Genomic DNA, 16237 nt, shown 5'->3' with positions numbered 1-16237 from the left:
TGAAGATGTTATCCCAAGACTCCATTTTAATTGACAGGGAATAGAAGCTGTTAACTAATGTTGGTCTTTCTGAGTAATATGTATTCTGAAAATACTGCAAATGAAGAAGTAGTTGATTAATTGGTGCATCACACATTCCAAGTGTAGGACTCAGAAAAATGCTTTAGTGTCTAGGTTTCAGAAAAGCTGTCCACAGCTTTAAAAGTGTAAATGGAGTTCATGCTCCTTATAATTAGGAATCATGAAATACTGTTTGAAGAGGCTCCAGTATATTCCCCCAGCTTGTTCAATTAATGTGAGTTTCTTACAGGATGTGCTGATTTTGATTTCTTCCATTGTGCTACCAAAAGTTCAGCAGTGTTGATTTAGTAATGTGCACTGAGCCTGTTCCTTACCTTCCTATAGTCCCAATCAGTCCATGGAATTAAAATGAGCTGCTCCCCCTCTTAAGTCCTCAAGTTCTCCTTAAGTAAAACAAGTTAGGGTATTCCTTCTAAAAACAAAACAAAAAGTGGTTTTATTTTGACATTGCTGATGTGGGAAGTCCTTCAGTATATAACTTTCAGGGGGGTTTCAATTGGAAACTGCAGTAGTTGGTGAAAAATCAGCAACATGCAGCATTATCTCTTCTTCCCTACATACCTGTACTGTGGTTACAGAAGAATGAAGTGTATCCATAGAGTGAAAGATGATGCAGTTTTTAATTGTCTTGTGTGCATAAGAGACACAGGGTCTCGTGAACTTGAACATAAAAATCTGAGACTACCTTATATCTCTTCCAGTACCTTTAGGGAAGTAATTTGCTCAGTCTCTGAGTCATTTTTTTCTTAAAAGAATAGGACAGGTAAGTCCCCCTTAAAGGGAATCAAACGTGTTTGTGCATATGTTAACAAACAGCTACGCGCAGAAGAACTGATTCTGCTAAAGTGCTCGATATTTGAAGTAGACACAAAAGGCCCAAAACCACACCAAAATAATCTGACAAAACCTGAAGGAGCATTACTAGCTAGTTAACTTGACCACGAGGTAAGGCTTAGGTAGGGAGGAATGTGAATTTTGTTGATGAAAGTCTAAACTGTTAACAGGAAGAAGTGGGGAAAGAACACAGCCACAACTGCTGCATCAGAACTGGGAGGAGAAAAAGGATATTGAAAGTAATTGTCAAAATTTGCTTGAAAAGTCAGGATTCTTTCCAGGAACTAGAGTATTCTTCCCCTCCAAACAAAATAAATAAAATCTTATCTAGAGGAAAATACCTCCTGTGGTCCTAAATTACATAATTCAGTTATAAGAAGGTGTTAAAGGTAGGTACTGAGACTTGAGGCTACTTGCTTTGGATGTTCTAAGGAAATTGGATGTTCTAAGGAAATGGCATTAAGATCAGTGTGCATCAGTTTTCACAAAAGTAAAAAGAATAGTATTGGTGGACTGTGTCAGGGCCTTTTAGTATTAAGCATTACTGGCCTTGGAGCAAAGTTTCAAGAGCTGAAAAACTGTATCCATGGATATTACAGTCACTAAGGAGTATTCGTAAGTTTTTAAAAGTAACACGTTTATTTACCATATCTTTATATGTTTTGAAATGAAAATGCTTACAGAGGTGTTCACAGCTGTTAAACATTCCTGAGGTGCTGAAAGTTTTCAAATATAGGCATAAGTCATGTGTGAGGGTCCTGCCATATTCTGAACAAGCAGGAGCCAGGAATGTTTTGTAAGTCTACACCAAAAGAAAAAGAAGGGAAGAGCAGAAGTATACATTGCTCTAAGTGTTTGTTTTCCTTTGTGGTATAAATGGGGCTGCTGAATGGAGCTCTGTTTTCCTGTGATTAGAAGAGGAATTACTCTTAACATAGATTGCAAGAGGCTACAGTAATAGAAGACTTTGGTGGAGCAGAAGGTCTAATCTAAGAGACTCTGGACATAAGGTGTAAATGGGGAATGATAACATAAAACACATTTTATTTTGGTTTAAAAGAAGTAGAGCTGCTTCTCTCTTGTTTGGCCAGCAAGCCTAGCTGCTGTCAGACTGTAGATCACTGTGGTACAACCACTAGGAAGGTACTGAAACCCAAGGCATAAATAATACAACTCAGGAAATACACTCAAAGTCAAACCTGGAATCATATTCAGCATGCAATGAAGTCAAAATACATGCAGGATCCAGGAGAACTGTTAGAATTAATGCAGCACGTACTGGATGTTGGTACAGACCCTTTCATTATTCATTCCAGTTCTTTATTAGTAGCCTTATCTTTCCTGCATTTTCATTGGGCTAAACAAAATTACACACATACATTATTGAGCCACTAGGTATTGCTTGCTATTTTAATTAACTTCCTGGGTACACTTCAGCTTTTAATTAAATCCTCAGCTTCTGGGAGAAGTGTATTAGCTATGGGGGGGTTGGTGTAGAGAATTCTAGAAGTATTAATGCTCATGTAGCTCTTTTTAAAGCGTTAAATACTGCACAAGTCCCTGCTCTGACCTTACGATAGCTCTGTCATCCACCTGCCACTTCTCGGGACACTTTAATTAAAGTTTCACACTACTCAAATCTAGAGAATCTACACTACTCAAATCTAAATATGTTCAGTAGGAAACAAATGCCTCTTGATATGCTGGTATAACCTATGGAAAATCTAATTTTATAGCACTACTAACATTTGCAGTAGTGTAATCTATTAGTATGCATTACCTCTACTTTATTAGCTGTCTGCTCTTGGACTCTAGGAGGCCTTTTCGGCATAATTCTGCTTTTTTACTGTGCATTCTGTTCTTTGGATTCATTTTCCCACATATTACGGGATATAGCCTTGTGAAACTAGGAATGATTTGGGAGGTGCAGTATTATTTCAGTGTGTTCTTGGTCCTGCAAACGTGGCAATGAATGTTCCTTTTACAAGTGTAGCAGTGGCACTAATTCCTCTTGAATACCTCATTTCAAAATCACAGTTATTCAAATAAGGAAACTTTTCACCTACCTGAAGTCTAAACTCTTTTGAACCTTGCTTTTCTTGTCCCTCAAATAACTTGGTCATTGATGTTCACTATCTGACACCTCTCTTGATGCTGTAAGTTGTTGGGAGCAAAATGGTTTCTCTAAAAATTCTCTTGTTAAATTAAAGTTTAACCAGTTTTGGTTGTTTGGGGGGTTTTTTTCTTGCCATTGTGTTTCAACAGTTGCACAAGCCTTTGGTGAAAAATGTTTCAGTTATATCGACAGATTACATGACAAATTAAAATGCTAATTTCTCGGAAGTTGCATCTGTTACCACAGGTGAACTGGGACCAGAGCCCAGTTCTGCAGAGAATTCACAAGAGCAGTAACCCAGCAGTTGTGGTTGGAGAGTCAGTTTGTGGTGTCACAGCTGCTGCTTGTGCCTGACGCTGTGGGTGGCAACTGAGACCAAAAATCAGGGACAGTGTGTAAGGTCAGAAGGGGAGCCTACAGATGACATTGTCACCGCTGTGTGAGTCAGTGACCTCTGAGGTATGAAGCAGTTTGGAAGTGAACATTGATTGCATGGTGTATCTGTGGGAGTAATCCTGGCCCTGAGTTGCTCTGTTAGTCTGTCCCCAATAGATGTTGGCCTTAACTCACAAATCTGTAGTGGGTGAAGAAGTTCTGATGTAGAAGCGTTTACTCTCAAATGTGTGAGTTCAGTACAGCAAGAAAAATATCTGGTCCAAATCAAAAGATTTAACCATGATTTTCTTCTGGTACGTGATGGAACTGAGACACAATCCTGACTGAGACCTACAGTACTCAGTCAGACCTGACCCATAGCAAACATTTTTTAATGGCAGCTTACTATTACAAAGTAGATGTGCTGTATTTGTGGCTTTGATTCATTAGGGATTCTCTGAAATTCAGAAATCATTTCCTGAAAACCTCAGTTCTGTTCCTAATCATGCTCCATACTGCTCTGGGGTTAGTGTTCACTAGAGCAAAAGTAAGAACTGAGTCTAGAAGAGTGCCATATCTTAATTTTTCCCACTTCAAATACACTGTCTTCAAAGAAACAGGAGGAAACTTTGAGTTGTTCTTCTTTGTTCCAAAGTCAAGGAATAGAATAATGGCTTATGTAGAGCCTCCTTAAAAATTGTTGATTCAAAAAAAAAAACACCCTAAAAAATCAGCATGTGCTCTGTCCTCAAGTGATACAAATTCTCTGTTCAAAACTTATGTCACATTTAATGTAAGAAAAAATAGTTTGACAGCTTTCTGTGCACGTAGTAAGATAAATAGGAAAGTGTATTTGTAACAGCATGAATTGGGATTAAACGTAGTTTGTTTACAGGGTCTCCACAGTGCCAAACTGCATCTCTTGTGTGCTCCCTAAAGCAGCTGCCCAGGCTTATGATCTTAAAGAAAATAGACAGAAAACAACTTTGAAGCACAGGTTATATGTGACTAAACTTGGAAATACAAAGTCTTTTCCTTGCAGTCTAAAGAATTTTTGCAGAATCTTTAACCATACCTGGCCAGTGGCTGTTACAGTATTATGTCCTCTCTCTTCTGTATACAACTTCTTCCATTCTTTTCTTGGGCAGTCCTTTCCACAAATGCTTTTTCTGTCTCTAATGCAGATACATACACATTGCTTTACCCTCTTTGTGGCAGAGGGCAAAATAGAGGAGGAAGGGAAAAAAATTCTTTGTTCTCTTTTTTTCTTCTAAGCATAAACCCAGTTGTTGAAATATAAAATGTATCTGTAGGATCTCTTGAGCACTCTTACGCAGCACCAGAGATATCACAGAGCGGTCGGCTTCCAGCATGAAACATGAGATCATCACTGACTGAGAGCAGTTTGGAAGTCCCAGAGTGCCCGTCCAGTCCCAGGGACAGTTGGCAGAGTAAAAGAAACATTCTAAGGTGTCTTACACCACCTCTTTCCTTTTCCCTTTTTGATTCAGATATTGATCACTTTGGTAGTCCTAAGTATTAGTGATCTATATAAAGAAGAAAATACTGGAAACTAACTTGGAGTGATCGTAGCAAATGGTTAGAAAAATAATAGGAAAAATACACTTCATCCTACTGTATGTTTTGTGAACCTTTTGCAGCTGTGCTGTTTGTGAAGGATCATGGAACTGAAACGCCTTGAGAGGGCAGTGCTTAAGACAACAGGAATTGATACTTAGAGACTTCTGACTTTGAGCACCTAGAGGTTAACAGTCCCCATCCTCTCACTTTGGAGTGGAAATTAAAGAAAGGACTGCCTCAGTTTTGTGGAGTTTTAATAAATACATCTATCTGGTTAAAAAGCTTCATCATACTGTGGCTTGCGCCCCCTTTCCCTTGGAAATGAATGACAAGATTCCCAACCAAGTTATTCTGAAGTACTTATTAATCATAATCCACTTGCAAAGCTGGGAAAGAGAAACAGGGGAAGAGTTTAGTTCACTTATTTTCAAAACCTCATTGTTTAGCTTGGTGGGATTTAGTTTGATTTTATAGAATATGTCAGTAAAACTGAAATTTCCTTGAATTGTGTAATGAAAGCTGACAATGCTAGTACAGAGCATTCCCACAGAAGAGAGAGGAGAGGTAATGAGAGTATATGCACGAATGGAGCCGTCTAAATGAGAATAAAATAAGCTATCAGCAGACTAGAATATATTGCCAAAACAGTGCATACGAGCTGCACTGGAAGCTTTGCCTGGCTGAACTGTGCACATTCCCATCCTTCTATGACTGCAGGTTTTTGCTAACCTCCAAAACACAGGGGAGGAAGCTGGATCATACTGCAGTTCTCAGGTAGTCAAGCCTTTAGGATCTTGCTTTGTATCTTGGTAGCTATTTGTTCTACTCTTCCATTCATTTCTTCCCTATTTCATGTCTTTAAAAAACAAGAAAGTATTTCCTTCCCACACTTCCTTATAAATAGTTTTATTGTTAATAGAATTTGCAACACATTATATCATCTTTCCAGTTGGGTGGGGGAGATGCATAAATACTGTTTTGGGGATTATTCAGTGAATGGTATGCAGTTGTTCTGAACAGTGCTGCAGCCACATGATCTCTGCTGGCTCATCTGCCTGGTTTGGCTGTGCTGTGTTATAGCCTGCAGATATATTCGTTGTTTAAAGAAATGTTAAAATCTGTTCTTGGCCAGAAATCTGCTTAAGGACTCATACAATACCCTGTTAGATAATACACCTTTGGTAGAGAATTTTTGCAGCATCTTCAACTCTTAAGTCACAAGGCATTTTTAAATTCTGTTTGAATATCCGTTGATTAGAATTTCAAATTTGCAAGAGAGGTAAAATATCTTGTGAAGGATGTGAAGAAGTCAAAGCACACAGCACAGAATTCTGCACAGGATTATGTCTGTGTCATTACTTGGACTACTTTTGAATAGGTTTTGTATAGGTCTCTATACAAACATAGTTTGTTTATTAAATGTGGAAATGGTGTAAGCTGCAAGTTCTGACAGTTCCAAACTTCTTCCTGTTGACTTGGGAATGAAAATGATAAGTACTGATCCTGGTGGCCAGGTAGGATGATTTTTAAGTATCAGAAGCTCAGGGTTTTATGGTAACGTTGACTTCACTTTCTTTTACCTTCCAGTGGGAGTTACTTTGAATGAATCAAAAGGGGTCACTGTAGTATAGAAGGCTAAACCATCAGAGCAGTTGGTGCCTGCAATGAAAGCATAAATGTCTGGAGTGAACAATTAAGATGATTGATGGTAGTTGGTAATGAAGGGCTTTGTCTTTCCATGGCAGGCATGATACTTGAATGGCTGAGCTTTCAGAAACTCAAAAATGCACCAGTGCTCTTGAGTGTAGCAATGAAGAAAAGGCAGTTGTTTTTCATTACCCACACACAGCAAACTGTAGGTCTGTGATGCTCTCTGGTCTGGAATATGCAAGCCTGGTTTGTTTTCTGTTCTCTCCAACATCCCTTTCCCATCAGGTTCCTCAGGAATGATGAAAGCCGCTTCATAGTTGCTGGTGTGCAGTCTTGGGCTTCCTTTGAGTGACCCGTCTGTAAGGCAGGGATGGTGCTCTGCTTTATGGCTTTAGCCATTTTTGGTCTGGCAATGAAGTGGAAGTGAAGTTTTTTATGATGTATTGTGAAGAAGTTTCTGGGGTGCTCAGAGGAGCTCAAATGTTTTGAGGCACTACATAATGTTTTTCCAAGATGTTTGCATTAGAGACCTAAGGAGTGGGTGATTCATAGTTCACTTCTAACATCAGAAAACAACATTTGCAGTGCTGTGAGATGTATTATTACATTTACTAGATTGAAATCTTCTGTGCCGGGAGTGAAAGTCTGGCATGTTTTAGGTTGATGACTTGGGTAAACGAACTTTAGTTGGCAGATGGATTCCCTTTTCCAATGCTCCTTCCCCTAGCAGAAAGTTATTTATTTTGTCTTTTAGTTATAGTGTGCTAAAAGAAGCATTTCTGCAGTAAATTCCTTTAGGGGAGACAACCTGTATTTGATACCATCCCATAATGAACTTAACAGCAAATACACTGCAGGAGTTCATTTATCTAACTTACTTTATAACCATAAAAGCAGAGTTCTCGGGAGAAAAGGTTTCACCTCTAAATATGGATTGGCTTTAGGGATCAAAATACAGGTGCATCTATCGGCCTTCTGCCCCAGCACACACAAGTTAATAATGGAACTGCTGTAAAGTCTAATGGCCTTGATATGACATCAGGCACTTGTGCATGTGCAGACCACAGGATGTCCATTCTGATTTTCAAACCACTGAAGAAGCAAGGAGTGAATATAGCAGTAATAACTTAAATTGAATATATCCACTCTGAACTAATGAAAAAAATGTTCAGAACTACTGTCACTCAATTAGCTGCTATATAACAGTGTTTTAAAGGCCTTTAAATTTTAAATAAAACCTACAAAAATACAAGTTCCAATCTTCATAGTGACTTAAGCATTTGTGGCAATGAGACTAAAGATCTGAATTCTCTTTTTGGAAATGGAACTTCCAGGAGATCTGCATTGCTAATTCAACCAGAATAGGCCCCCTTCCATAAATCAGCCAATATATGCAGAACTATTTTCGTAGCATTCAAAATGAGCTTGGGTATTCTTTCATTAGATACTACCTAATTAGCAGTACATATTTAAATATATATATATATTAATAACAGGTTTAGGTCATTTAGTTGCTGAAATTAGAAATACTATTCCCATACTTTGGGAAAAGTGAAAGTCACCTGCCATTCTTTTGTGGACAGTTACTGAAGTTCTGTTCAAGAATGCATTAAAAAATCCTCAACAAACAGAAAAAAATGTGTCGTGGAATAAATAGAACATACAGTACAGATTATCCTGCGTGAAAACAGGTGCTCTATAAAGAACTAAAAGGTGTTCAAAAATGAAATAAAGATAGGGCAAAGCACAGGATAGATGGAATTAGGGGTGGCAGGGTAGAAAGGAACGTCATGAAGCTGTGCTGGTCTGCAGGAGGCTTTTTAGAAGGTGAAGAGATGGAGCAATTGAAAGGTCCCATTCAAAAGTGATAAATCATGGTGCATATATACTTCCATACTAGATGTACAGAATTGTCAAAAGGGTCTTGCTGAAGTAGTGCAGAAGATTGTATAAATTTTCAAGATCTCTTTTCAGTAACATTAGATAGCATTTCTGCATAGGCTTGTTAAACATTTGGAAAGGATCTGTAAAACCATCAAGATTTAAAACCAATTTTTATCTAGAAGGGACTGAGACGCCTCCTGCCCAGTCCATATCTCCAGGGTGTCTTACATCTGCTTCATACACATTCACTGCAGACAAGATGATGAAGTTGGTTTTTGAATTCATCCAGTCAGGTATTTATGTATTCTTGTACCTGCAGTGGACATTGGCTCAGCGATTTGAAATCTTATTTCAAGAAATAAGGGAAGCCTTCAGACCCTGCTTTCTGTGAGAAAGAACTGAGTGAAATGCTTGTTCAGTATTGGCATTATAGTCCAGGGATGTTTTCATTTTAACAATCATTTTTGGCACCTCAGGAAAGACATTTTGTCACATTTGAGTGTGGTATGACCCAGATTGAGTTTGAAGCAGAGGCAATGATCACAAGGGGTGAGATACATATCAATTCAATCTGCGAGTTTCCATCCATATTTCTGAATCCTATGTACCAACACAGAAAACTTGTCTTTTTTGCTTTGTTCCTAGAACTGGGTTTCAAAGCCAGCCACAGATAATAGGCATGTCTTTTCATAGCTTGGTGCTACTGAAACAAAGAGCAAAGACAAATCAATTTTTCTTCACTTTTTAAAAATAATTCCATGTATGACACTTTTTCCTTCTCTGTTTTCTTAACAATCACCCTAATATAAAGGTAGCATGTTGTTCCCTCTTGCAACTGATGTGTTACAGAGTCCAGGAACTTGAATTACTTCACACACATACCCTCATATATTATGTGTGTGTTTGTAGATACGCACTAAACACTCTCTCAATCATTCACTCACTCATTTTTATCCTTTTCCATCTCTCAAATGTCATAATTTTGTGGGTTTAATATCTTTTGAGCATTCGAGGAGCAGCAGTAATGTAAAGCATTCAAGTAAGAGGCAGAGTGTAACTCTTTGCGCCATCAGGCAGGAAAAATATCCCAGCACAGGCGATATTACATGAACCATACTTGCTTTCATACAGTGGACTGGTGAGCCCTGTAACTGTGTGGCTTTTCCCTCCTGTAGCATCTTAATGCTACTTACTGCTATTTAATGTTCATTTTGGAGGTGGAAATTGGAGGCAGTTTCTTTACTGTTACACAAAGTATTAGGGACAAAGAAGAAAAAAGCTGATTTCCTTTGTAAACTAGAAAGTGGTGGCTGTGGCTGATGCCCTCCTCACCTGCAGGGAAAAGTATTGACATGTTTCTAAGTCATGTGCTCCCTGGAAAGCTGAGTAACACTGAGGAGTATTAGACAAAGAGGCAATAACCTCATCTTCTCAGCTACAGAGCAAAGTGATGTGGCATGACAGGTCCCTTGTGTCAAATGCCTGTTCCCCCCTGTGGTTAGTGTCAGAATGCTTCATGGGGAGAAGCTTCTGAAGACTGGGATAGCGAAGGAGCAGTGAACTCCTCCTGCAGTCACTGCCAACGCTGGCAGTGAGGAGGAAGAAAAGTGCTTAAATTTAACAGTTCTGACTTGAAAAGCTGCTTGGGAGCTCACCCTAGAGCACCACAGGCATGAATTTCAGAAATGACAACAAAGTCCACTTAAAAGTAGGAAGGATTTCAGCAAAGGTGATTAAAACCCAAAAGCACTACCTTTGTTACTATGTGGGCATATCTAGCTTAGATGATTGTGGAGGTTTCCTGTATAAGATGAGATGATGGCAAAAGACCCCACAAATCTTGTATGACTTGAGCTTTGGTACCATGTTGATAAATTCTCAACAAAATGCAGTAAATGATCAAATATTTGTTACCCTGTAAGGAAGATAAGTAAAAGCTTTAAACTGGCATTAATTTTTGAGAACTGAGTAACCCTCCGGTGGGTGGGGATCACTCACTTCTGGTTCAGGTGAGATCCCAGCTCTCTGAGCAGTCCCTAACTGTGTCTCTTGTCTCCCTCTGCGGCAGGTTACGTGTTCTGCATGTTGCACCGCCTGCCCGAACAGCACGACTGCACGTTCGACCACATGGGCCGCGGGCGCGAGGAGGCCATCATGAAAATGGTGAAACTGGATCGGAAAGTAGGGAGATCTTGCCAACGTATTGGCGAAGGATGTTCCTGAGTGCAAGACTGCAACCAAATGCTGTTCTCTTAGTTCACTAATGTTAGCCTTATTTAGGACAAAGTCAGCCAGACACCTTGTACTAGGCAAGTTTCAGACTACAGCCAATCAGTTTCCTTTCTTTAGCCAACCGTCCTGGTACTGTAGTTTAGGGATTGATGGTGGTTGAAATCGATCTCTGGCTGGTTACTAAGGTGCCTGCTAGCCACCGTATAAAAATAAAACATGAAGAAATATTATTTTTGAGTATGGCTAGTGGATTTAAACAAAGCAAGAAAAATCCAAAGGCTTCTGTTATTGCTGGAGTCACTCTAAAAGCCTTATGCTGGAAACATTCCAGCTGCAGAGTTAAAACAAATAGTTGTATAAAGCTGGTGTAAAAGTTTGCTATGCACATGGCTTTCGGACAAACTGTTTAATGTGCAGCCTTTCACCTCTTCACTGCTACTGAATCCTGAGGAGGTGAAATACTACTTGGAGCGGCAACTGCAGCTCCTTAAGCCCAGAAGACCTGACTGGTCACTCGTGCCTTCATCGCGTGTGGCTTTTGAGTTAGGCAGTGTCACCAGCATCAGGGATTCTGTTGGGGTAGGAACACCTTTCTGGTTCTTCCCAGGAAGCCAAAAAGAAAGGGGGACAGAGATTCTTATGAAAAATTTTTATATGTATCTTACTATAAAGAACCTATCAGGGTTTTTTTTTTTCTTTTTTTTTTCCTTTCTTCTCTGTTAAATTATGATCTCTCTTTAAAGCCAACTCCATCCTGGAGCAGTAAATGGTGCATACTTTTTACATGGCATCCACAGAGATTCTGCGCATTGTGTGAACAGATTCCACATACCTTGAGCAGTGCAGCCATTCCCACCGGCCGAAACCTGATTGGCTCTTGTTTGCCTTTTGCTAAGTGCAGGTATCTGATAATTGATCAAATAAGGCTAATTCACAGCACAGTAGCCATGGCTGGATTCTACAGACTGACTTTCTGTAGCTAGACTTACATATTGGGGAAAAAAGGACATTTTGTAGCAAACGGAATTCGGTAACAGTATTGGGGAACAACCTGTAAAACAAACACCCTTTGTCAGAATGAGTTTGTGTTCCTCACATTCAGAGCGTCAATGAGATAATCAAAGGGGCTCCACCAGCCCTCCTTCTATGCAGCTGAACACGCCCACAAAAATCCCTGCCCACAAAGCAAGTATAGCAAGTGGATGTGAAAAGCATTACCTGGATAGAATGTTCTGGACGTGGTTAGACCCGTGGTTCTGTGTTACGGTGTGTCATGCTGAGCTGAGCCGAACTGCACCAGCTTTGCCAGTTTGGAAACATAAAAGCAAACATATCGTAATCGGGCTGTCTCCTGCTGCACACAGGGCTTATGCAGGCAAAAGGATTCCTACTGATGTCACCCAGCTTAATCCTGAATGAGTTTTAACTTCTCAGTCTATTAGTAAGTTATTAACAAGTGGGTAAATTTGTAAGAAGACCTGAGGGAGGGAAAGACTTTGTCTCATCTTCAAATACTGGGCAGATCTGAAACATCGGGGTGAAGTAAGCTTGTATGTGTGTCATCTTCCATTCTACTTGTTACAGGTAATTAACTCCTTATAGGCCAAATTATACTGTTACTTTGGTAGCCAGTTAGGAACATTTAACAGTGAGACAACTAATTAAAACCAGAATACATACATACATATATATATATATATAATGTGTCTCTCCACACACACACTCGGCCTTGGACTGTATTAGCATTAATTAACCATGAAGCAAGTCAGAAGCGTCCCATCATTATAAATGCAAGCTCTCTGGAAGACAAGCTGGTTTTTTCCCTTGTTCTTATTGAAGAATATGAAACCAGCAGCAAAAGCTTCTGTAATGGGCTGCATTTTCAGAAAATGGTCCTGGTGAGAGGGACTGTCCAAGGATATTATTTACATTTGCCGTGAGGAGTTTAAGAAAAACATGGATTTTGGCGGCTGCTGTGATACGCACTTTCTTTCCTACAAAATCCTATCCTAGCATTTGATGGGCATTCTGATTGATACACAAGACTTTTCTGCATTAATACTGAAGATGCTATTTTGTTCCTCCTTAATATTCTCTTTAATCTCGTTACAAGTGCACAGACGGTTTCAAGGTGGCTCTTGAGAGGACACTACTTAAAGTTCATGTGAATTATGGACAATGTTCACTTTAAACAAAAAGTTGGGGAGGGGGTTGTTCCTTTGCAGTATCTGTTCTGTGAAGTTTGTTAAACGTAAAGAAAGCTTAAGTTCTTGTATCTTAAAAGAAGATCTTATTTAACCCTTTTGTGTTCTAGATTTACTTACACATGTAGCCTAGAGCTCAGTTTTAGTTTAACATTGTGAAAATATTAAAAGAATCTTGTAACTTTATTCTTTTTCCTCATGCTAAAATCAAATTAAACCAATCAGATTAAAGTTTGAATTCCTTTCTGCCTATTCCAACAGATCTTGCTATTTTGCACCATTTCTACTGTAAATTCATGTAAGAAATATGAACAGGGAGAAGACCAAGGTTAGGTCAGTAACTTCAAGCTGAATTTACAATTGGTGAAGGGTGGACAGGATTTTCTGCAGGTTTGGAAGGGAAGGATAGTATTTCTGCTGGGTTTGAATTCAGGGGTTTGTTTTGTAAGCAAATCTACTGCAGCCAGTTTGGTCCATTTAACTTTGAGGTTAGATACAGTAATCACATGAATAAATTGTTCATACTCAAGTCAAATGCATACTGTACACTGTATCACTGCCATTAAAATGTCTTAAGTGTTCTTTCATGCACTTGGACAGCTTCACCTAGAGTAGCTGTATTCCAAATCAGAATGGGTTGTATTCATAATGGATAAACAGAGAAATAACTATTGTTTCTTAATAGTTTAGATGCTGAAGACACAAGGCTAATATTAAAAACCCACAATTTACTGTATTAGAGGGAGAATGTAAAACTAATAATTTTAAAACAATTTTGAAAATTGTTTGGAATTGAAATTGTGCCTGATTCATGGGACACATACACCCATTTTTTCCCTCAAATTCATGTGGTACTTCCAGTTATAAAACCGTGCATGATTCTTGAACAAGATGGCTGTGTTCTAGTAAAGGTAAGTTACATAAAACAGCTCTGCCTTTTCATCCAGTTTCAAACCTATGACTAGGTGCGAGCTAGGGCTCCAAGGTAAAATAAGAATTGCCTGGGAATGTTGCTGTGTACCTGTTTCTGTTTCAAAGCAGCTCTGTGTCTTGACTGAGCAGCAGCACATCTGTAACGTGAGGTACCTGAGAACATGAACTGCTCTTCAGTACTCTCCAGGCAACACACAGAAAAGAGTCCTGGTGCAATTCCAGCAATCCAAAAATGATATTATCTGCTTTTATCAACTCAATGGCAGGTGATAAATACATTCAAAACTTGAATTTTGCATGACTTTTCTTTTGAATAAATTGTAATCCCCTGGCCTAGTGAATACAATGTCCTCTTTATATTTAGCTTTGTACTCACTGTGTTGTTCATTCTGTAATCAGCAGTTCCTTCTGTGCTTATGTTACAATTTAGATATAAATCTCTAGGGGATAAAATAACTTTTTTTTAAATCCTACAGTGATTATTTCAGTACAAAAACTCACCAGGGAGGTAAACTGATATTAACTGTGTCATAAGAGTACAGATTTTACAACAGACTCCAAGAAGTATGCCAGTGAAATATCTGACAGCACTTGTCCTCACCGTTGATGTGTAGACAGTTAAGTGCCCTAACAAACTGTAGTAATATTCTCTTTGTTGTATTGTAGTTACTGATATTGTCAGTCATCAGAGGAACGGCCAAGAGAAAGTCTAAGCAAAGTAATCCCTTAATGTAACAACGAGCTTGTAGCCAGTTCAGGCTGGAAATAAATTCATATTCTCCTGGAAGCCTTTATGCCTAGAAAACCAATGGAAGCATTTAAGACTGCACTGTTTACAATGAACTGTATTTAGTGGCACCAGATGTTTATCTCATTACTCAAATACCTGATTAGAATTCTGCATAAAGAACAAAAATAACACGTGTGGTTCAACACAAAAGCTGTGGTGGCAGGAGCTGCTGTGTAAGGATGTAGTTTTAGTGTAACCAGTTCATAAGATTACGCTTAGTTAAGACTGTGTCTGTACATACTTCACTACACAAAGGACCACAGTGAAAAAAGAGTGCATAAGATTAAACTGTTCAAAAGTATTTGCAGTGCACATTTTACATGGTGAACCGGTGCAGTAGTGGGCTTTACTTCTCACTATCAGCAGCTGTTTTGGAGAACAAACTTTACTGCTGCTGGAAAGAGCCACTCTTAAATAACAGTTCTGAAATACACCAGTGAGAAGGACTCTTCCTCATCTTCATTCATTTTTCCTTTTTGTTGAGGCAGTCAGCATGTGCAGCTGGGCATTTGAAGGCAGTTCTGCTTGAATGTTCCTCTTTTTGGCTTTTCAGTCTTCCCCACCAGCAAAAAAAAAAAAAAAAAAGTATCAACTTGGTTGTTCTTGCAAGTCCCTGCATGTTAGTTCAAGCAGATTAAAATATGGATGTTGGTCTACAGAAGTGATGACCTTGTATTTTACTGCAGTGACAGGCTATTTCTTCAGTTAACTGAAACATAATGTAGACATGATTACCTGTTTTGGATGTTGGGCTGGGGGGTTTTTGAACTTCAGTTCTATGATTCTGTTCACTCACACCTTCCCATAAACTCTGCATGCCTCATCTTACACTCTGAAGTTGAGTCAGGACAAAAGAAGGCATGAAAACAGGAGGCAGAGGATGCAAAGTGACAAGTGCTTAGTGATCACATCCACTTTCTCTTGAAGTCAGATCAGATCATAGAAAAGAGGCAGATAATTACTTGCCTAACAGCAACAACTTTTTTGACTTAGTACTACAGAAAACCATTTTGCTTTGTGACTATACCTGTGTAGAGTTTGTCTGAGTCAATTCTGCAACAGACATTATATGCAAAGAAAGGAAACAGGACCATCATAATAAGAAAACATTTTTGATGGATTATTTAGTAATAACTACATATTTTGCTACTGGACCTTCCTATTTTGCAATATGCTGCTATTTTCTTTGGAAGAAAACCAAGCAGAACTTTATAAGACTAACTGTAAATGATTTCAAATTCAATACATGCATCTGAAGCATTAGGAAGAGATTACTGAAATTATATATAGTTTTTAAAGATGGTGATGATGACTGCATCCTCTAACAAAAGGGTTTTGTTCTTCACATAGTAGCAAGTGTTGATGGCAATGGTTTAACCGTAAGCAGAATGTTCCTTTCTGCTAGGTTTGTGCAAAGCCAGTAACATGCAGTAGGATGCTGTGAGTTAATAACTTGTAGCACGGTGCAGTGACTGTGTAAGTAATAATAAAATTATAGAGACCTACTCCTGTCTGTGGCTCTCCCTTCACATGAAAAGACAGGTAACACCCACTCTT

The 16237-nt window shown here is 38.9% G+C and overlaps 1 protein-coding gene across 2 annotated transcripts in view; it reads left to right on the top strand.

The window, feature by feature from the left end:
- The window catches only part of ZFAND3 (zinc finger AN1-type containing 3), a 138700-nt gene extending 123435 nt beyond the window's left edge, over window positions 1–15265 (top strand). For both annotated transcript variants that reach the window (XM_017742336.1, XM_008639841.2), the window contains exon 7: window positions 10590–15265. In XM_017742336.1, coding sequence (XP_017597825.1) covers window positions 10590–10744 — 155 coding nt within the window. In that variant the 3' untranslated portion in view covers window positions 10745–15265. The remainder of the gene's footprint in view (window positions 1–10589) is intronic.
- The last annotated feature ends 972 nt before the right edge of the window (window positions 15266–16237 follow it).

The sequence above is a fragment of the Corvus brachyrhynchos genome, unplaced genomic scaffold (assembly GCF_000691975.1).
Source record: "Corvus brachyrhynchos isolate BGI_N302 unplaced genomic scaffold, ASM69197v1 scaffold188, whole genome shotgun sequence".
In the NCBI taxonomy this organism is placed as follows: Eukaryota; Metazoa; Chordata; class Aves; order Passeriformes; family Corvidae; genus Corvus; species Corvus brachyrhynchos.
Note: the sequence above shows the minus strand (reverse complement) of the source record. Positions and strands in the feature narration are given on the sequence as shown.